This window comes from Podarcis erhardii, assembly GCF_964252035.2.
Source record: "Podarcis erhardii genome assembly, chromosome: 10".
In the NCBI taxonomy this organism is placed as follows: Eukaryota; Metazoa; Chordata; class Lepidosauria; order Squamata; family Lacertidae; genus Podarcis; species Podarcis erhardii.
The window spans coordinates 16,698,955-16,715,609 of record NC_138500.1 but is presented as its reverse complement, the minus strand read 5'-3'; the positions used below and the strand labels follow the sequence as shown (position 1 = coordinate 16,715,609).

Genomic DNA, 16,655 nt, shown 5'->3' with positions numbered 1-16,655 from the left:
TCTCTCCAGAGTGGTGCATACTCTAGTTATCTCCCGCTTGGACTACTGCAATGCGCTCTACGTGGGGCTACCTTTGAAGGTGACTCGGAAACTGCAATTAATCCAGAATGCGGCAGCTAAACTGGTGACTGGGGCGGCCGCCAAGACCACGTAACACCGGTCCTGAAAGATCTTCATTGGCTCCTAGTATGTTTCTGAGCACAATTCAAAGTGTTGGTGCTGACCTTTAAAGCCCTAAATGGCCTCGGTTCTGTATAGCTGAAGGAGCGTCTCCACCCCCATCATCCAGCCCGGACACTGAGGTCCAGCGCCGAGGGCCTTCTGTTGGTTCCCTCATTGCGAGAAGTGAGGTTACAGGGAACCAGGCAGAGGGCCGTCTCAGTAGTGGCGCCTGCCCTGTGGTACACCCTCCCAGCAGATGTCAAGGTAATAAACAACTATTTGAATTTTAAAAGACAACTGAAGGCAGCCCTGTTTAGGGAAGTTTTTAATGTCTGGTGCTGTATTATTTTTAATATCCAGTTGGAAGCCGCCCAGAGTGGCTGGGGAAACCCAGCCAGATGGGCGGGGTATAAATAAATTATTATTATTATTATTATTATTATTATTATTATTATTATTATTAACCTTTTCTTCTTTGGATTTGGGACTAAGCTACAATGCTTACCAAGACTTTGAAAAGTTTTCCTTGACTCTTTTTCTTCCAGGTGAAATGTGATCACTATTGGCCTTTCACGGAAGAGTTGGTTCCTTATGGGGACATCACAGTGGAGATGCTGTCTGAAGAAGAGCAATCGGATTGGGTCTTTAGGAATTTCAGAATCAACTATGTAGGTCAATGTAAAGGGTTTTTTGTTTTTACTAATGTTGTTCGTCCTGCAAACTTTGGATCTAAATTCAAACCTCTTGCAAACACAAACCTTTTATTAATAAAGTGTATCCATAGTGGGCTGCCTTGCCCCATATATATCCCTGCCCAGCAATTGTGGTCTTTAGATGGGGCACCGCTGAAAATACTGCATGCCCCAAAAGTGCACATAGCTTATACTAGAAACTGGGCTTTTAGTGTTGCAGCTCTAACCCCCTGGAATAGATTGCCGGCTGAAATTAGCTGTGATGTTTTAGCCACTTACTGAAGATGTTTCTGTTTAAGAAGGCTTTCCTGGAGGTTTGACCCAGTCATTGATGAAATACCAATGGGGCATCTATGGGAATGGCTTTATAGTTTTGCACAGTAGAAATGGATTTAATTGTTCTTGGAATTTGTATTTTATTTTTCATTTTATCTTGCACACCTCTTTGAGGGTCTTAGGCTGTGAAGAGGTTTATAAATTTGCAAAATTATAATAATGATAATAATTTTGGGAATGTTTATTTTAAAGCAGCCAATCTTGAGTAGGGCCCTGGCTGGGTTTGGGGTTGGGGTGCTTTAACCCTTTACTCCTGCTGTTGCCCCAACCTGGATTTCCAGGGACTGTGACTTTCATCGGGAGGTAAATTCCAATGGCTACCTTTCTCACCTTTCGAAACGTCCCTGGTATGGGGTTGGTGGTCACTGAATTATCAAGGCAACGGCTGCTAAGCACCACTTTTCTTTCTCTTTTCCCCAGGCCGATGAGGTGCAGGATGTGATGCATTTTAATTACACGGCTTGGCCTGACCATGGAGTCCCTCCCACAAACGCAGCAGAAAGCATCTTGCAGTTTGTACAGATGGTCAGGCAGCAGGCAGCAAAAAGCAAAGGCCCCATGATCATACATTGCAGGTGAGCCTCTCCTCTCCGCCTAGAAGACATTAGCAAAGCAAGAGGCGGAGAAGGTTGTTGCAATGCCTTCGAAGTGCTCACAAAGATGGCTGCGCAATTTGTTGTTGTTGTTGTTAGTATTGTTATTGTTTCATTTAATTGTTAGTATTGCTATTGTTTCATTTGATTTTTTTAAATTAAATTAAAATTTTAAAAAACAAATTAAAACAAATTTTAGTGAAATTTTACATTTTTTAACATCAAAATATCATAACATATATAAAAAATACCATTCCCCAATTTTCCCCCTCCCCACCACGACTTCCCTCAGCTTCCACTTCTGGTTTTTTGGCATATTATCTCTCCCTGCTTATTTCTTATTCTATAACATTTTTTAACATGAATATTATTATTCTCTTATCATTTCAACATCCTCATTCTATTTCCTACATTTATTTTGTTAATTGCAAGTGTTTAATCAAACCCTGAGAATGAGTCCATTTTTTTACACTGATTCTGTAAACATGACATGAATGGTTCCCAGTCTCTCTTCAAGTCTCTGTTGTCCTTGTCTTGATGTCTTTCCATTAATTTTGCCATTTCAGCGTCTTCCATCTGTTTTCCTTGCCATTCTCCTTTAGCTGGTATTTCAACACTTTTCCATCTTTGTGCTAGCAATATTCTAGCCGCAGTTGTAGCATACAGTGGTACCTCGGGTTACGAACAGTCTTGCTTATGAACGTTTTGGGTTACAAACTCCACAAACCCGGAAGTAGGTGTCCCGGGTTGTGAACTTTGCCCCTGGATATGAACACAATCCGCTTCCGGAGCCATGGGAGGCCTATGTAGGGAATGTGCACCTCGGGTTAAGAACGGACTTCCGGAATGAATTAAGTTCACAGCCCAAGGTACCACTGTATATGAAAAGTTTTTTTCTTCTCTTTTGGCAAATCTTGACCTGAAATGCCTGGAAGTTTTTTTTGTTATTGTTTCATTTATGAACTGCTTCCCAGGAAACATCTGAAAGAAGCTTCACAATGGACGACATAAAGTTAGCCCTCTGCACATGTCAACGTTTCCCTTTTTTTAAGGGAAATTCCCTTATTCCGAATAGGATTCCTCGCAAGAAAAGGGAAAAGTTGGCAGCTATGCCTCTGCAGCAAAAGTGATCTCCTATGATGACAGTGGTGGATGTTTGCAATGTGAATACTGTTTCCCAAAATGGGGCTGCATTTCAAGCACATTCTCACTTAGGGATGAGGATAAATTTGATGGTATTTACATGTAAAGGTGAACCTACGTAATATGCACCTTTTTTTTGCAAGAATACTAGAACCAAGACACAGCCATCTTTTAAAATGTGTGCTTCTCTGAACTTTGCAATGCAGCTCTGGGTTCAAAAATGCATTGTTTTAGGGGGGAATTGATTTGCAAAAATAAATAAAAATCCATATATTAAGCAAAATCACACAGAGAGGAAAAACTTGCCTAATAAATAAAATTCATTAGAGCTTTTATTTGGTTTTATTTTGCAAACTGGTGTGAAAAAAACAAATTGACGTTGAAATGTGGGTCTTCAGACTGGATAAATGAGCAATACAGAGAAACAAAAAATGGATAGAAGTGCCCACCCCTATTCTCACTGCTCCCCTCTGTTTTGCAGTGCCGGTGTGGGCCGGACGGGGACTTTTATAGCATTGGACCGACTCTTACAGCACATTCGGGACCACGAGTTTGTAGATATATTGGGGCTGGTGTCTGACATGCGGTCCTATCGGATGTCCATGGTACAGACAGAGGTAAGACTTTCAGCTGTGTTCCCCCCTAAAAAAGGGGTGCATTTATTTGTTTTGTTGGAGGTATTTATACCCTGCCAACTCCAGGGGGCTTTCAGAAAGTCAAAATGACCATAACTACCACCACCACCACCCAAAGAATTAAAACTTAGCAACATGCCAGTGCAGCATCAAAGCAATCTGCAGAAGTGAAACAAGCACAAAGCCACATGAAGGTTTGAAAAGCCTGAGAAAGTTTTTTTAAGTCCTTGCCTGCCACTGAAATGACAACAAGATCGACACCAGGTTGTTGGTTATTTTGCAGATTAGGTGCGCTGCAGAAGGCGTGCTGGGGAGACCACACATTCAAGAAACGCAGGAGTAACTTTTGCGTGGTTTTAATAACAAAAACAAAAACTCCTTTTACACTAAATTACATTATCTCAATAAGTATGACCCATTCACCAGGGTAATGAGAGAGCCAGATGCTGCTCTTTATATACTATACCCAATTGCTGACACAGCTTAAATAACACAACAGCACCTGCTATACTGCTTCACAGCTGTAAAACTAGGTCATGTTATTTTCTCTGGCCTTTAAAGAGATACACATCTTGTGAAACAATAATGAACCTTAATATTTAAAGAAACCATTCATCACAGGTGAACCTCCCTGAGGAAAACATTCCACACTCGGTGCCACCACTAAGGAGTCCCTTTCTTCTGCAGCCACCTGTCCCACCTCAGGTGTGTGCCCAAAGAAGGAGCTCCACTGAACACCTTAGCATGCAGAAGAAGAGCTGTGCAGGATCAAACCAAAGACCCATCTATCCAGGATTCTGTTCCCACAGTGGCCAACCAGGTGCCTGGGAAGGAAACAGTGTCTGCCACACTTGAAGGCAGAAGACTAGCTTAGGGGATTCAGGGCCATCCTCAAATGCTCAGCCACCCTCACTCACAGCTCTGCCTGGTTCCTGTTCACTGCCTGCTTGAATGCTGCTGGAGCAGCATATGGACACAGCAATGCATGTGCATGGACACAAGAAGACCCTGCTGGGTCACAGGCCAATGGTCCATCTAGTCCAGCATCCTGTTCGCACAGTCTCGGACTACAACTCCCATTAGCCACAGCCAGCACAGCTTTAAGTACGGAAGTGGTTCGTAAGTTGTCTAGGGCTAGCTCCAAATCTCTGGAGGGCGCCAGGTTGGGGGAAGGCTTGCATCACTTAAAATCATAAATTGTAGAGTCGGAAGGGACCCTGAGGATCATCTAGTCCAACCCCCTGCAATGCAGCTGTCCTATATGGGAATTGAGCCTGCAACCTTGGCGTTATCAGCACCACACCCTAACCAGCTGAGCTATCCAAGCTGAACTGTGTGTTGTGTGGAGAAGCACCTCCTTTCATCTTTCCTGAATCTCCTTCAGCTTCATTGGATGACCCCAGTTTCTAGTATTATGACAGCAAGGACAAGAGGGCGGGACTTCTCCGCTTTCCCACACCATTCTTAAATTTAATGGCGACGCGGGTGGTGCTGTGGGTTAAACCACAGAGCCTAGGACTTGTCGATCAGAAGGTCGGCGGTTCGAATCCCTGTGACGGGGTGAGCTCCTGTTGCTTGGTCCCTGCTCCTGCCAACCTAGCAGTTCAAAAGCACGTCAAAGTGCAAGTAGATAAATAGGTACCGCTCTGGCGGGAAGGTAAACAGCGTTTTCATGTGCTGCTCTGGTTCACCAGAGGCGGCTTAGTCATGCTGGCCACATGACCCGGAAGCTGTACGCTGGCTCCCTCGGCCAATAAAGCGATATGAGCGCTACAACCCCAGAGTCGGCCACGACTGGACCTAATGGTCAGGGGTCCCTTTACCTTTACCTAGCATGCCCTCCCCCTTACACTCCTCTTTCCTAAGGAGCATTCAATATTCCAACCCTTTCTCACTGAAGAGTTTTTCCAACCCCTTGATTATTTTGATCGCCACAATTTGTTTTGCCCCTTTTCCAATTCAGTAATATCCTTTCTCGTTGAGGTGCAGTGACCAGTACACAGTTTATTTTATTCTCAAACCCTTTGCTTAATGATCTGTAACATGGGCAGGTTCGTGCAGAGATGAGCAGTTTTGTGGGGGTCCCAGTCTCAAGCTCTTGAGGTCTTTAAAGGTCAAGATGAGCACTCTGCATTGAGCCCAGAAACAAATTAGGAGCCAGTGTGGTTGGCCTAATGTGATCACAACATCTAGTCCCAGTTAACAGCCTCAAACTTAGGGATGGGGGAAATTGGATTGATTTCACATTTAAAAGGCAAGTCTACCCAATTCGCTTTCTTGAAACCATACGCAAACAAAAACACAGCCATCCTGTGAAATTCACTCGTCTCTGAATGTTGCAACACAGTCCTCCAGTCAAGTAATATGTACGAAAATGCAAATTATTGAAGTGTGCCTAAAGGGGCATTAGTGAAAATAGCATCCCATAATGTTTGGCATTAGGGAAAATTGTTTTACAAAATTGCAAAGAAAACAATTGTATACTTGGGGGAATTTGAACTGAAGCACTGATGAATTTTCCTGAAGACTCTTAAAAATAATAATCACAAAGAAATGTGGAGAACTGAACTTGGGAATGGTGAATGAGAACCAAAGAGAAAACTAAACTGACAGATTTCCGCATCCCTAGTGTGTATACACCAGGCCTTTCTGACACGCTGTACCTCTCTGTGGAGCAGATCAGGGTACTGTCAGGTGAGCTGCTGTTCCTTTCCCCCACTTATCTATGCCACCCACTTGTTTGCATAGTGGCGCTCAATTAGCTTTCCTCCAAAGTGCCCACGCACTAGTGACTGCCAGCTTCTGTGCAGTTTCCGAGTTCCTGCTGTTTGCCAGCTGGCCTCTCCTCCTGTTCCATTGGCAGAGCATCACTGCATCCCCCCTCTCTGTCTCTCATGCACAAACACAGCAGACAGCAGGGCTTTGTAATGCTTCAGCAAACCGGATCTGGATTAAAGAACACCCCCAACTCGTGCCAGTATTTAACACTCAGGAGCAGGATATGATGAACTAGTTGCCAGGGGCTGGAGTGTCCAGGGAAGCGGGGAGGGTGTCAGCAAGCAAAGGAGGAACCACAAGATTTAATCCTCTATATAGGCTTGGGATATAGGACTGTAAATGTGGTCCTCCAAGCCTCTCTGTCTGGCCCTTGGGTCCTTCGCCAATACTACCCTGGGTTATCCTTGATAGCTTTTACCTGGAAAGCATCCTTGAGCTCTCATAATGGAAATGGATCTGTGCTTTCATCCTGTCCTTTCAATTCTGAGCTTGCTTGGCCCAGCCTCTGAAGTACGCAGGTTGACCCACCTGCCCATGACACCTGCTCCTGAGCTATTTGGTTCAGCAGATCTGAATGCTTCACCCCACCTCTGTTCCCTCAAAATAATAATAATTTATTACTTGTACTAAATCCTTCTGATTGGGTTGCCCGAGCCACTCTGGGCGACTTCAACAGAATATAATGGATCAAAATGAAACATCAAACATTAAAAGCTTCCTGATACAGGGCTGCCTTCAGATATCTATGGAAAGTCGTATAATCAGTGCTTTTTTTCCTAGAAAAATAGGTTCCAGTACTCACCGTGAAGTTGTTACAGTAAGTGCCACGCTTTTTAACAACAACAAAAAATCGGTGCCAGTACTGAATATCCCCTGGAAAAAAACACTGCATATAATTATTTATCTCTTTGACACCTGATGGGAGGCCATTCTACAGCACAGCTGCAACTACCGAGAAGGCTCTCTGCCTGGTTCCATGTAACCTCACTTCTCACCATAAGGGAACTGCCAGAAGGTCCTCAGATCTGGAACTCTGTGTCCAGGCTGGATGATGGGGATGGAGACGCTCCTTCAGGTATCCAAGGCTGAGACTCTGTAGGGCTCTGTAGGGAACCAACACATGGAATTGGGCTTGGAAATGGGAGCCAATGTAGATCCTTTAGGACTGGTTTTATATGGTCCCAGTGGCCACTCCCAGTCCAGCTGCCTCATTCCAGATGAGTTGTAGTTTCCAAGTCATCTTCAAAGGTAACCCCATGTAGACAGCACTGCAGTAACCCAAGTGGGAGATAACCAGACAATTGGTAGACAATTGTCCTGGACATGGAATAAACTTGTACATTTCCGAGCGCAATTCAAAGTGTTGGTGTTGACCTTTAAAGCCCTAAACGGCCTCGGCCCAGTATACCTGAAGGAGCATCTCCACCCCCATCATTCTGCCTGGACACTGAGGTCCAGCTCTGAGGGCCTTCTGGCAATTCCCTCACTGCAAGAAGCAAAGCTACAGAGAACCAGGCAGAGGGCCTTCTCAGTAGTGGCGCCTGCTCTGTGGAGTGCCCTCCCATCAGATGTCAAAGAGATAAACAACTACCTGGCATTTAGAAGACATCTGAAGGCAGCCCTGTTCAGGGGAGTTTTTAATGTGTGACATTTTAATGTATTTTTAATCTTTGTTGGAAGCCACCCAGAGTGGCTGGGGAGATCCAGCCAGTTGGGCAGGGTAAAAATAATAAATTATTATTATTATGCCCCTCCATGGACAGCTGTGAGTGATGGAAGCTTCAGGTAGGGAGAATCCCACTGAAACTCCTATGCAGGGGGAAAGTTTTGCAAAAACTCTCCCCACAAAGCATATTACTGATCATGTGCCCCTCTCTCCGCACCACGAATGCTCTTTAAATAACCAAACTTGTACACGCTTTCTGGTTTGGCGCTTCCAGGGAAGAACAATTCTCTTTTAATTGTCCCTCCATCGGTTCATTTCCGAAAGCGAGTTGATCCAAGGGAGGGGAAACACTTCTGTTAACAGCCACTAGATGTCAGTGCGCTTTAAGGAGCTGGAAGCCAACCAGCCTTGGGAGGGTTTGGGAGGGTTGTGAATGTTTCCGCAGAAAACTTGAAACCACGCTGTGCTCACCACTCACCTGGTCTCAGGTTACCTTCTGAAGTGGAAAATGAATTGGCTATGCTCACCTCATCGCTCTCAAGCCTTCTGGGTGAGGCGAAGGCCAATGCTGCGTGCAGGTAGGAAAAAACTGGAAGCCTGTTTTTCAAAGGAGTCTCTTGGACCCTGACAAGGCTGGTCACTGGACCTGAAATGCTCAAACGAAACCTTCCACAAAAGTCATGAGACGGGATAAAGAATATAACCAGTTCAGACCCCAGGACCAATCTTGACAGAGCAACGAATTATATGAAAAGTTCCTCCAAATGTTCAGAACAGTTCCTCTTCCTTTTTTCTTTTCTTTCATGCTGTCCATATAACATTGATTTTTATTTTATTTTTTTCTCCCAACTGTCCCAGGGAAGCTGATGTCATTTCTGGGATCCATCAGGATCAAGAAGACTGCTTTTAGCACATGTGTAATGGGTGTGGGTGGCTAGGTTCATAAAACAGATCCCACTGGATGTGATAGACTGCCTTTTGGTCTCTCTCTCCACAGGAACAATACATTTTTATTCACCAGTGTGTGCAATTAATGTGGCTAAAGAAAAAGAAGCAGTTCTGCATCAGCGACGTTATATATGAGAATGTCAGCAAGTCATAATTCCAGGCCAGGCGGTGAGTCCGGGGAGCTTTCTTTGGCTTTCATGCTTGAGTTTTGACTGCTCGCTCAGGAGCAGCTGCTGTCATAAATATTAAAGCCCCAGCCTTTTTATTTATTGCAAGGACCGTGCCTTGAAGCCAGATACTCCCATCTAGCTAGCATACGGCAAACGGAGTGCTGGCTTGATGGGTCCTACCTGTGCTTGCAACGCAAGAGGCTCAGCCGCCAGAGCTGCTCATTCACAGCCGGGTTTAAAAATAAATGGTAGTGCCAAACGTAACTGCTTGGGAGGAGATGCAGAGCTGGATTTCAACCAGTGGTGGTCCGTATCCATTGGGCAGGGGGCCAACAGCAGGTGGAGCCAGAGCTGTTAGGCTGTATGCAGCAAAATAGAATCAGTAACACAAGGATTTCTGCTTGCACTATGTGTCCCTCTGCTCTGCAGTAAGGGAGCATTAATAATACTTAATTATCTACACACACACACACACACACACATTAATGTGCAAGTTGCTAACATGCAAGGATATAAATAGGGGTGCACATCTGAATATGCATCAGGATGCTCTTCCTGTTCAATGCAAGTCAGAGAGCCTGCATCTTCCTTTGAAAATGTATCTCCAGTCTATGTTATTTGCTCCCAGTCCAGCCAGGAATATGCCTGCCTGAGCCCTGCTTACATGCGCAAGTTTCTGAACTGCGTCAGGGCAATTGTGATGACATGAGTGCAGAGTTTTCAGCTGCTGTGCTCTGTAAATACAAAGTGTTACTAATGCTAACTGATCAGTGGATGCCAATTTGAGTCGGTGGGTCTGAAAGTCAAAGGGACTGTTTATGTACCGTATTTTTCACCCTATAGGACGCACTTTTTCCCCTCCAAAAATGAAGGGGAAATGTGTGTGCATCCTATGGGGCGAATGCAGGCTTCAGGAAGCTATCCCCCCAGCCCGGCAAGCTCCGGGAGCGGTGGCGAGGTTGCACGCAACTTCACCATTGCTCTTGGACCCGTTCTGGGGGCTGCGCCACCTCGCCTTCACTCCCGGACCCCCAGCCCCGAGGCTAAAAATGAAGCCAGGACAGCGAACAGGATCCATCCCGCTCGCTGTCATGGCTTCTTTGCTTTTTGGGGCTGGGGGGGGAATATTTTCCCCCCTTTATTCCCCCCCCCAAAAAAAATAAGTGCGCCCTATGGGCCGGTGCGCCCTATAGGGCGAAAAATATGGTATTTCTGGGCCTTGTTTGGCTCCGGGTGTGATCCTGCAATAAAGAAAGAAAAAGAGAAGTAAAGGTGGCTTTCCCCTTTCACAGCGAGGAATTAGCTTTTGGAAAACTTACCTTACACTTTCACCATCACCACAAAAGGGAGCATATGGTTTTTTGTGGTGTGTTTGTGTGTGTGTGTGTGTGTGTGTGTGTGTGTGTGTGTTTTCACCTGCTAGGTGGAGGTCTGAGCATTGCCAGCTTGTTCTTCTGTGAAATTGGTATTTTGTTATACCCGCGGCCGTTTCTTAGATTTCCAAATTTCTTTCGTTCATTTGTGAACCGCTTCCCACAAAGCATCCCAAAGTGAAAATATGAACCACAAGAGCATAAATAAAATACAATCTCCATGTTGCCCAAGTTAAATTATAGACAATCAGTGCAAAAGCATTTCACTGATTTGATGACCCTACTATAATATTTGCTCATTTGATGGCTCATTTTTAAAACTAAGGCTACAATATCTTTCTTTCTTTCTTTCTCTGTTGCAGGTTAGAACATGAAAGACATCCATCTTCCCTTGCTTCAGATTTTAATTCTCTCTGGGGTTTTTGTTTTGTTTACTGTTTTATTGATTTGCCATGGACGACAGTATCCATGGACAAGTGAAAAAAAAGAAAGACAAGATTTCACATCCAGGAGCTCTGGGGAGACATAGCCTTAAGGAACCTGCAGTGTCTTGTAATGGACTATTTTGTTTCTGTACCTTTTTTTTAGACGTTTATAACACTGGACCAAATCCAACTCCATGCTTCAGAAAGGTTTTCTGTCTTTCTCTTCTTACAAACCCTCTCTTTATTTATATTGTAAACACGCAGGTTGGGCTTGAAGGTTAAGGAAAGTGCAATATTCAAGGCTCAATCCAAACGAGAGCGAGCTTTCAAAGTGTGACTCTGGTGAGGTCTGTCAAAGGCAGGGCTAGGGTGTTGGATGATACCTCATTAGCATGGAGCAAGGGACAGGAAGACTGTGGATCTCGGGGGAAGAAGATCTTGGGATACTACTGTCTATGCTCAAGAGGAACCTCCAAGTTGAGCCGTCCTCATAAAACAAACTGCTCAAAGCTAGGTGGGAAGAAAACAGAGGAGGTGAGAAAACTTCACTTCACAGCCAATGTTTTAAAGATTGACTGAGACGACAGAACAGAGATCAATGGTGAAATTTCACAGTGCTTTGAGAAGCTCAGGAGATCAGTGCATCTCAGCAGAAATGTTTTCTAGCCTGCTCAACCAGCCTGTGTTATGGATAGAGGGGAAATGAATCCTGTGCGCCTGGATCCGGGGTGGAACTGTGAATGGACACAAAACAACCACTTTGGGTGACGAGTCTGGTCCAAATGTCATCACTATCCCCATTTAGTAGGAGCCTTTGCTGCCTGTTCCTTCTCCATTGGCTTGGTTTTGTTTTCTGTGTAGTCGCCCTGTGTAAAAAAAAACAACGAAACAAAAACAACACAAAACTAGGAAGTTTGTCGATGTTGTGGGAAGGGAAGTAAAGTGCAGTGGTAAACACACGTCGGTGGTGTCCCATGGCCTGAGAAAGGTGCAGAAGTGAGGATTTATCTTAGCATGTTAGGCACATTGAAATGACTGCTTTGCTCCTCAGTGCTGCCCATGTATGCCACTCATCAGTTCCCTGCAAGCCATTTATTCTGGAATCAGTAGTGCAACTTTTGGCAACCTGGTGTTTTGGACTACGTTTCCCATCAGCCCCAAGGCTGGGCTGGCTGAGACAGATGGAGGACATAGTGCAAAACACTTGGAGAGCAACCGAGTTAGGATAACACAGCACTTCTTCTTTTCTTTGGGTTATTGTACTGATTAGGCGAGTCATACGTTGTGACAGGAATGCTGTCTGGTTGGGCATTGCTGGCATTTTCTCATTTGTGCCCCTTTTTCTTTGACTTCTGTTTGACGGAAAGCTTCTGAAGGGATTGGCTCTGGAACTACTGGAAGCAAAATATAATACCCAAGAGGTGGGCTGAGTTGAAAGAGAGAACTAAAAAATGCTCACATTTGCAAAAACAGGGCAGTTTCAAGGAGTATGGCAGTGTGGTGCAGTGGTTAGTGTGCTGGATCAGGACTGTGAGGATAGCATGTGTATCAGTGTGGCAGGGGGTGAAACCCACCTGGGCCAGGTTGAGCTCTTTGCAGCATAGGTGAGATGGGAATGGAATCCCCTAATATGAATATCTGGAGCTTTCCCCACCTTAAAGGTGTTCAGGTGGGAAGGACCAACCAGAAGATTGTAGGCAGCCTTTCACCTTAAATGGTGTGAAAACATGAAAGCTGGGGTGGGATTTGTGGCTGCCATGGACTGTCCAGTGCCAATGTACCTACCAACCAGGATGCCGAGGAAAGCCCTGAGGTTACAAGTTGGGAAGAAACATTGCAAGCTGAGGATTTGGGGTGGAGGAAGTCAATAAGTGGCGGGGCATCTGCTTGGCATGCAGAATGTCCCAGGTTGACTCCCCAGCATCTCCAGGTAGGAGGTAGGAGGTGGCATTGTCCCCTGCCTGAAATTCTGGAGAGGTGCTGCCAGTGAGTGTAGTCGGTACTCAGCTGGACCAATGTACATGGTATGGGGCAGCTTCCAACGTTCCTAATGTTGGGTATGGGGGGCATTCAGCCATCAGCCAGGTCTCCATGGTGGAGGCCGCCTGAGGCTGAGCAACAGAGGACCAATATGGTGTGATGGGCAAGTGTCCCAAATGTAGATAAGGCTTATGTCCCCAATTCTCTGCTCAGAAAGAAGCTATTAAATAGTGTAAAAGCTACTGAAACATTTTGAGAATGGGTGCGTGCTTATTTTTGCTGGGTGACTGCAAGAGAAATCACAGTTACAGAACTTGTGGTAGCTGCCCGCATCTGAAGCTTAATTCCCATTGCCTGCCACATTAACAAACACATTTTAAAGCCTTTCCCCAAATCCAGATTTTATTTTATTTTTTTATTAGAAGTGAAGGGTGAACAGAGCACTGCCTTGCTACCCTCAGTCCCTGCAATAGATTTGTGGCAGGCAGTGGGCCAAATCTTTTGAGTGCTTGTCTTGGAAGTGCCCTTAAACTCTGCGGCAACCCCACAAGCTCAGCTCTGATCCAACCCCATCCACCTCCCTCCATGGAGCTGTTCTAGCCAACCCATCTGCTTTTCCAGAATTTGTGGGCGCTCCTACAGATTTTTTCTCTTGACTGACCAGCTTCCACAAGGACAGAGCATGGGATGTCACAGAAGTATGCCAGAGGCCAGCTGATCTCAAAAGGCTTGCTCCTCCTAGTTTTTTGGACTATTTACTTATGTGCTCATGATCTATCTCAGGAGAGCTGTGTGTTTGTAAGCAGGTTTCTAGGTGCTTATTAGGAAACCCAGGTGCCAATCAGATGTCTGGTAACATTTCAGATATGGTTTGCCACAACTCCCATCATACCTGACCATTGGTCCTGCTGACTGTGGCTAAGTGTAGCCGGAGTCCGACAATATCTGAAGAGCCACAGGTTAGCCACCCTTGAACTAGGTCTTGCTTCTTATGGGATGTGCATTAAAAAACACACGCCCATGTCATCACAAGGAGTCAGGCTTGCATGTCTTTGAAAAGCAGGACTTAGATGAGGTAATCTGCTCAGTTAAATAAGAAGACTAGTAGTGTGATCCTGTACATGTGAATAAAAATTTCACAGGCTTAGGATCAGGGCCAAAGGGCTCATCCTCACATCTGCTTGCCATGTGCCTAGAAAGCATGGGGCTAGTGGGTCTGAGTGGTTTCCCCCCTGCTCTGCTTCTTTTCCAGGGAAAACCCACTCTCTAGCTCTAAAGCAGAAAAGAAATGGCCATCTGCAAAAGAAGCAGCAGCCCGATTGCCGTTTGCTCCATTTGAACGCTAAAGAGCGGTTTCCCCCAGGCGAAAGCAGCAGGACAAGGGGGAGTGTGGATAAAGTCTAAGTCTTCAGGGTACAGGGTCTTTTTGACTTCAAAATGACCTTGCGCCACCAAGATGGCCCAAAACATACCAACTGTATTTCTGCAGAGCCATGCGACAACGTAAGCGCCTCTTTGCACGCATCTAAAGAAGCAATTTTCACGGGTGTTCACAACATGACAAATTTCCTCTGAAGCAAGTCCAGGTTTCGGTATAAAATGCTCTGTGGAAGCAGATCACACAGCACAGGCAAGTGTGACACAATGTTTTGCAAAGTTGCATTTTGGGGGTACCAAAGGAAAGGAAGAAAAAACCCCAGGCCATGTTAGCTTGCGTTTTGACCACACATACAAAAAAGGGGGGGGGGGACAGGCATTTTTGTAGTTGATGATACGCACACTGAAGACGAGCTATGAATGTGCCATGCTCTCATTGCATACCAGCAGTCCCAGAGACCAGCAGTCCATCTGTCCTGGACCTCAGGACAGTGATTTCTGTGTGCTTGACCAAATCCTGCACCTCTTTCCTGCCCGCTGTCCCACTTTTTTAGGCTGCACACTTCCAAAATGAGGTCAAAGCTAGCAAGCTGCCAAAGTTCAGACTCAAAACCAACCATTACCATTCTCAATTCAGGATTTTGATCAGCAAGTTATTAACACAAACTGTGTGTGCGAACTGTGTGCGAACTCTCACAATGTGTAAGGGGGATCAGTGTTCAAATTTTACATAAAGAGGTGATGGGGTTTCGAACCTGCAAGTAATTCATGTTCTCTGAGCTGGATGTTCTTTGCTCAGAAACACCAGAAGCTGGTGTTTGGAAAGGGGAGTGCGCTTTGCACATGCTCAGGAGGGGCATTAGGAGCTCCTGGCTGAATCATGAAATCAAAAACCTGGTTGTCAGGAAAGTCTGGGTGTGCATGGTTACAGATTCTTACTGCTTTGCTCAAAGCATCTGGATTTTGGGGGTTTAAAAAATGATACTGGTGCTTGTATCTTGATAAAGGTGCCATGGGTACCATCACAAAAAAATCACTGGGTGCAGAGAAACCAAACATTATTGTGGTCTAGGGACCAACCCCAGGGATCGTCACGGTAATGCAGGCTTGACATACGAGATGGCCACAGAAACATGGTTTTGTGTTGCTTTGCAATCCTACGGAAGAGCATGGGGCGACACCTCAAACAATTGTCTTGATTTCTTTCAGTTGGGACTGTTCTGAGTTTTGCAGCAATGTGTGTATTAGAAAAGTATTTCTGTGTTAGGCTTAGCTTCTTTGAGGTTGTAGAGTTATAGAATCTGAACATGGGGACAGAGCTGTATGAACATGAACGGCACAAATAACACTGATCGACACAAAAACACCACCTAGATGGCTTGCTTCGTCTTTATTTTGTCATTGTGCAATTACTTGCAGAACCTTCTGTGTTGAGCAGCAATGAGAGGAAAAGTGGCCTCTTTCTACAATAGCCTGTTCCCGACTGTCAGGGCTGCCTCTAGGTCCCAGCTCACAGAGGACCAACGCCAGGCTGATATTATGTACAAAAGTCTTTATTGAAGTATAATTTCCATTTTAAAGCCAGAGCGTGCAACCCTACGTCTAGACTCTAGATAGGCGAAGTCCCCTCTGAGTCACTGCCCCTTCCGCACCAGTTTAAGATCCTAGCCCGGCTCTACCTCCTGCGCTGTTCCTTCCTCCTCTGGGTCCTTCTGCCCCCTGGGGTTTCCTCCCTCCTGGACTCTTCTGACGCTGACCCCCCTGAGTCTTGCCCTTCCTTCCGGCGGGCTTTAGGACCTGGCTCCCTATCCGGGCTACCTGCTGTGCCGCTCGCCTGTACATTTGAACTTGGCGCGCGCGCCCAGCCGGTGACTTTCCTCTTGACCGTTTCCCCGCTCTCCGATGGAGGCGTGGCCAATCCTGACTCATCTCCTCCCTCTGGTTGTGGGAAGACTGGTCCCGATGCCTGGGACTCCTCCCCCCCACTACGCTCTGGTGGGGACGCTGGTCCTGATTTCCAACCGCTGCTCAGGGAGTCCCCGCTGGCCCCTTCCTTCTGGGGTTTCCCCCTTGGCACCCCCCTTGCCCTGGCCATCGGCGCTCCTCTCTGTGAATCTTCCGATTCGCTGGAGAGACTTGTGGAATCTCTCTGACCACTGTCACTGCCTACACCCCCCTCGTATTCCTCCTCCTCACTCTCCATTTGCTCCTTCTCCTGTGTCTCTGCTCCTGAACCCCTGACATCCATCCCCCCTTGAAGCCCCCCTTCCCCCCTCCCCCTCTCCAGGTGTGGGTTCCGGGAGCTCCAGTGTTGTGGGGGTGAGCGCTGGATACAGTTCGTCCCCGGTGGCTTGCAGCCATCGGGATAAGTCCGGGA

The 16,655-nt window shown here is 46.0% G+C and overlaps 1 protein-coding gene across 3 annotated transcripts in view; it reads left to right on the top strand.

The window, feature by feature from the left end:
* Positions 1–15,642, top strand: part of PTPRO (protein tyrosine phosphatase receptor type O) — a 138,594-nt gene extending 122,952 nt beyond the window's left edge. For all 3 annotated transcript variants that reach the window (XM_081879692.1, XM_081879690.1, XM_081879691.1), the window contains 5 exons: positions 708–830; positions 1,611–1,765; positions 3,408–3,543; positions 9,003–9,121; positions 10,859–15,642. In XM_081879692.1, the coding sequence (XP_081735818.1) occupies positions 708–830; positions 1,611–1,765; positions 3,408–3,543; positions 9,003–9,107 (519 nt within the window). In that variant the 3' untranslated portion in view covers positions 9,108–9,121; positions 10,859–15,642. The remainder of the gene's footprint in view (positions 1–707; positions 831–1,610; positions 1,766–3,407; positions 3,544–9,002; positions 9,122–10,858) is intronic.
* Positions 15,643–16,655: the final 1,013 nt, after the last annotated feature.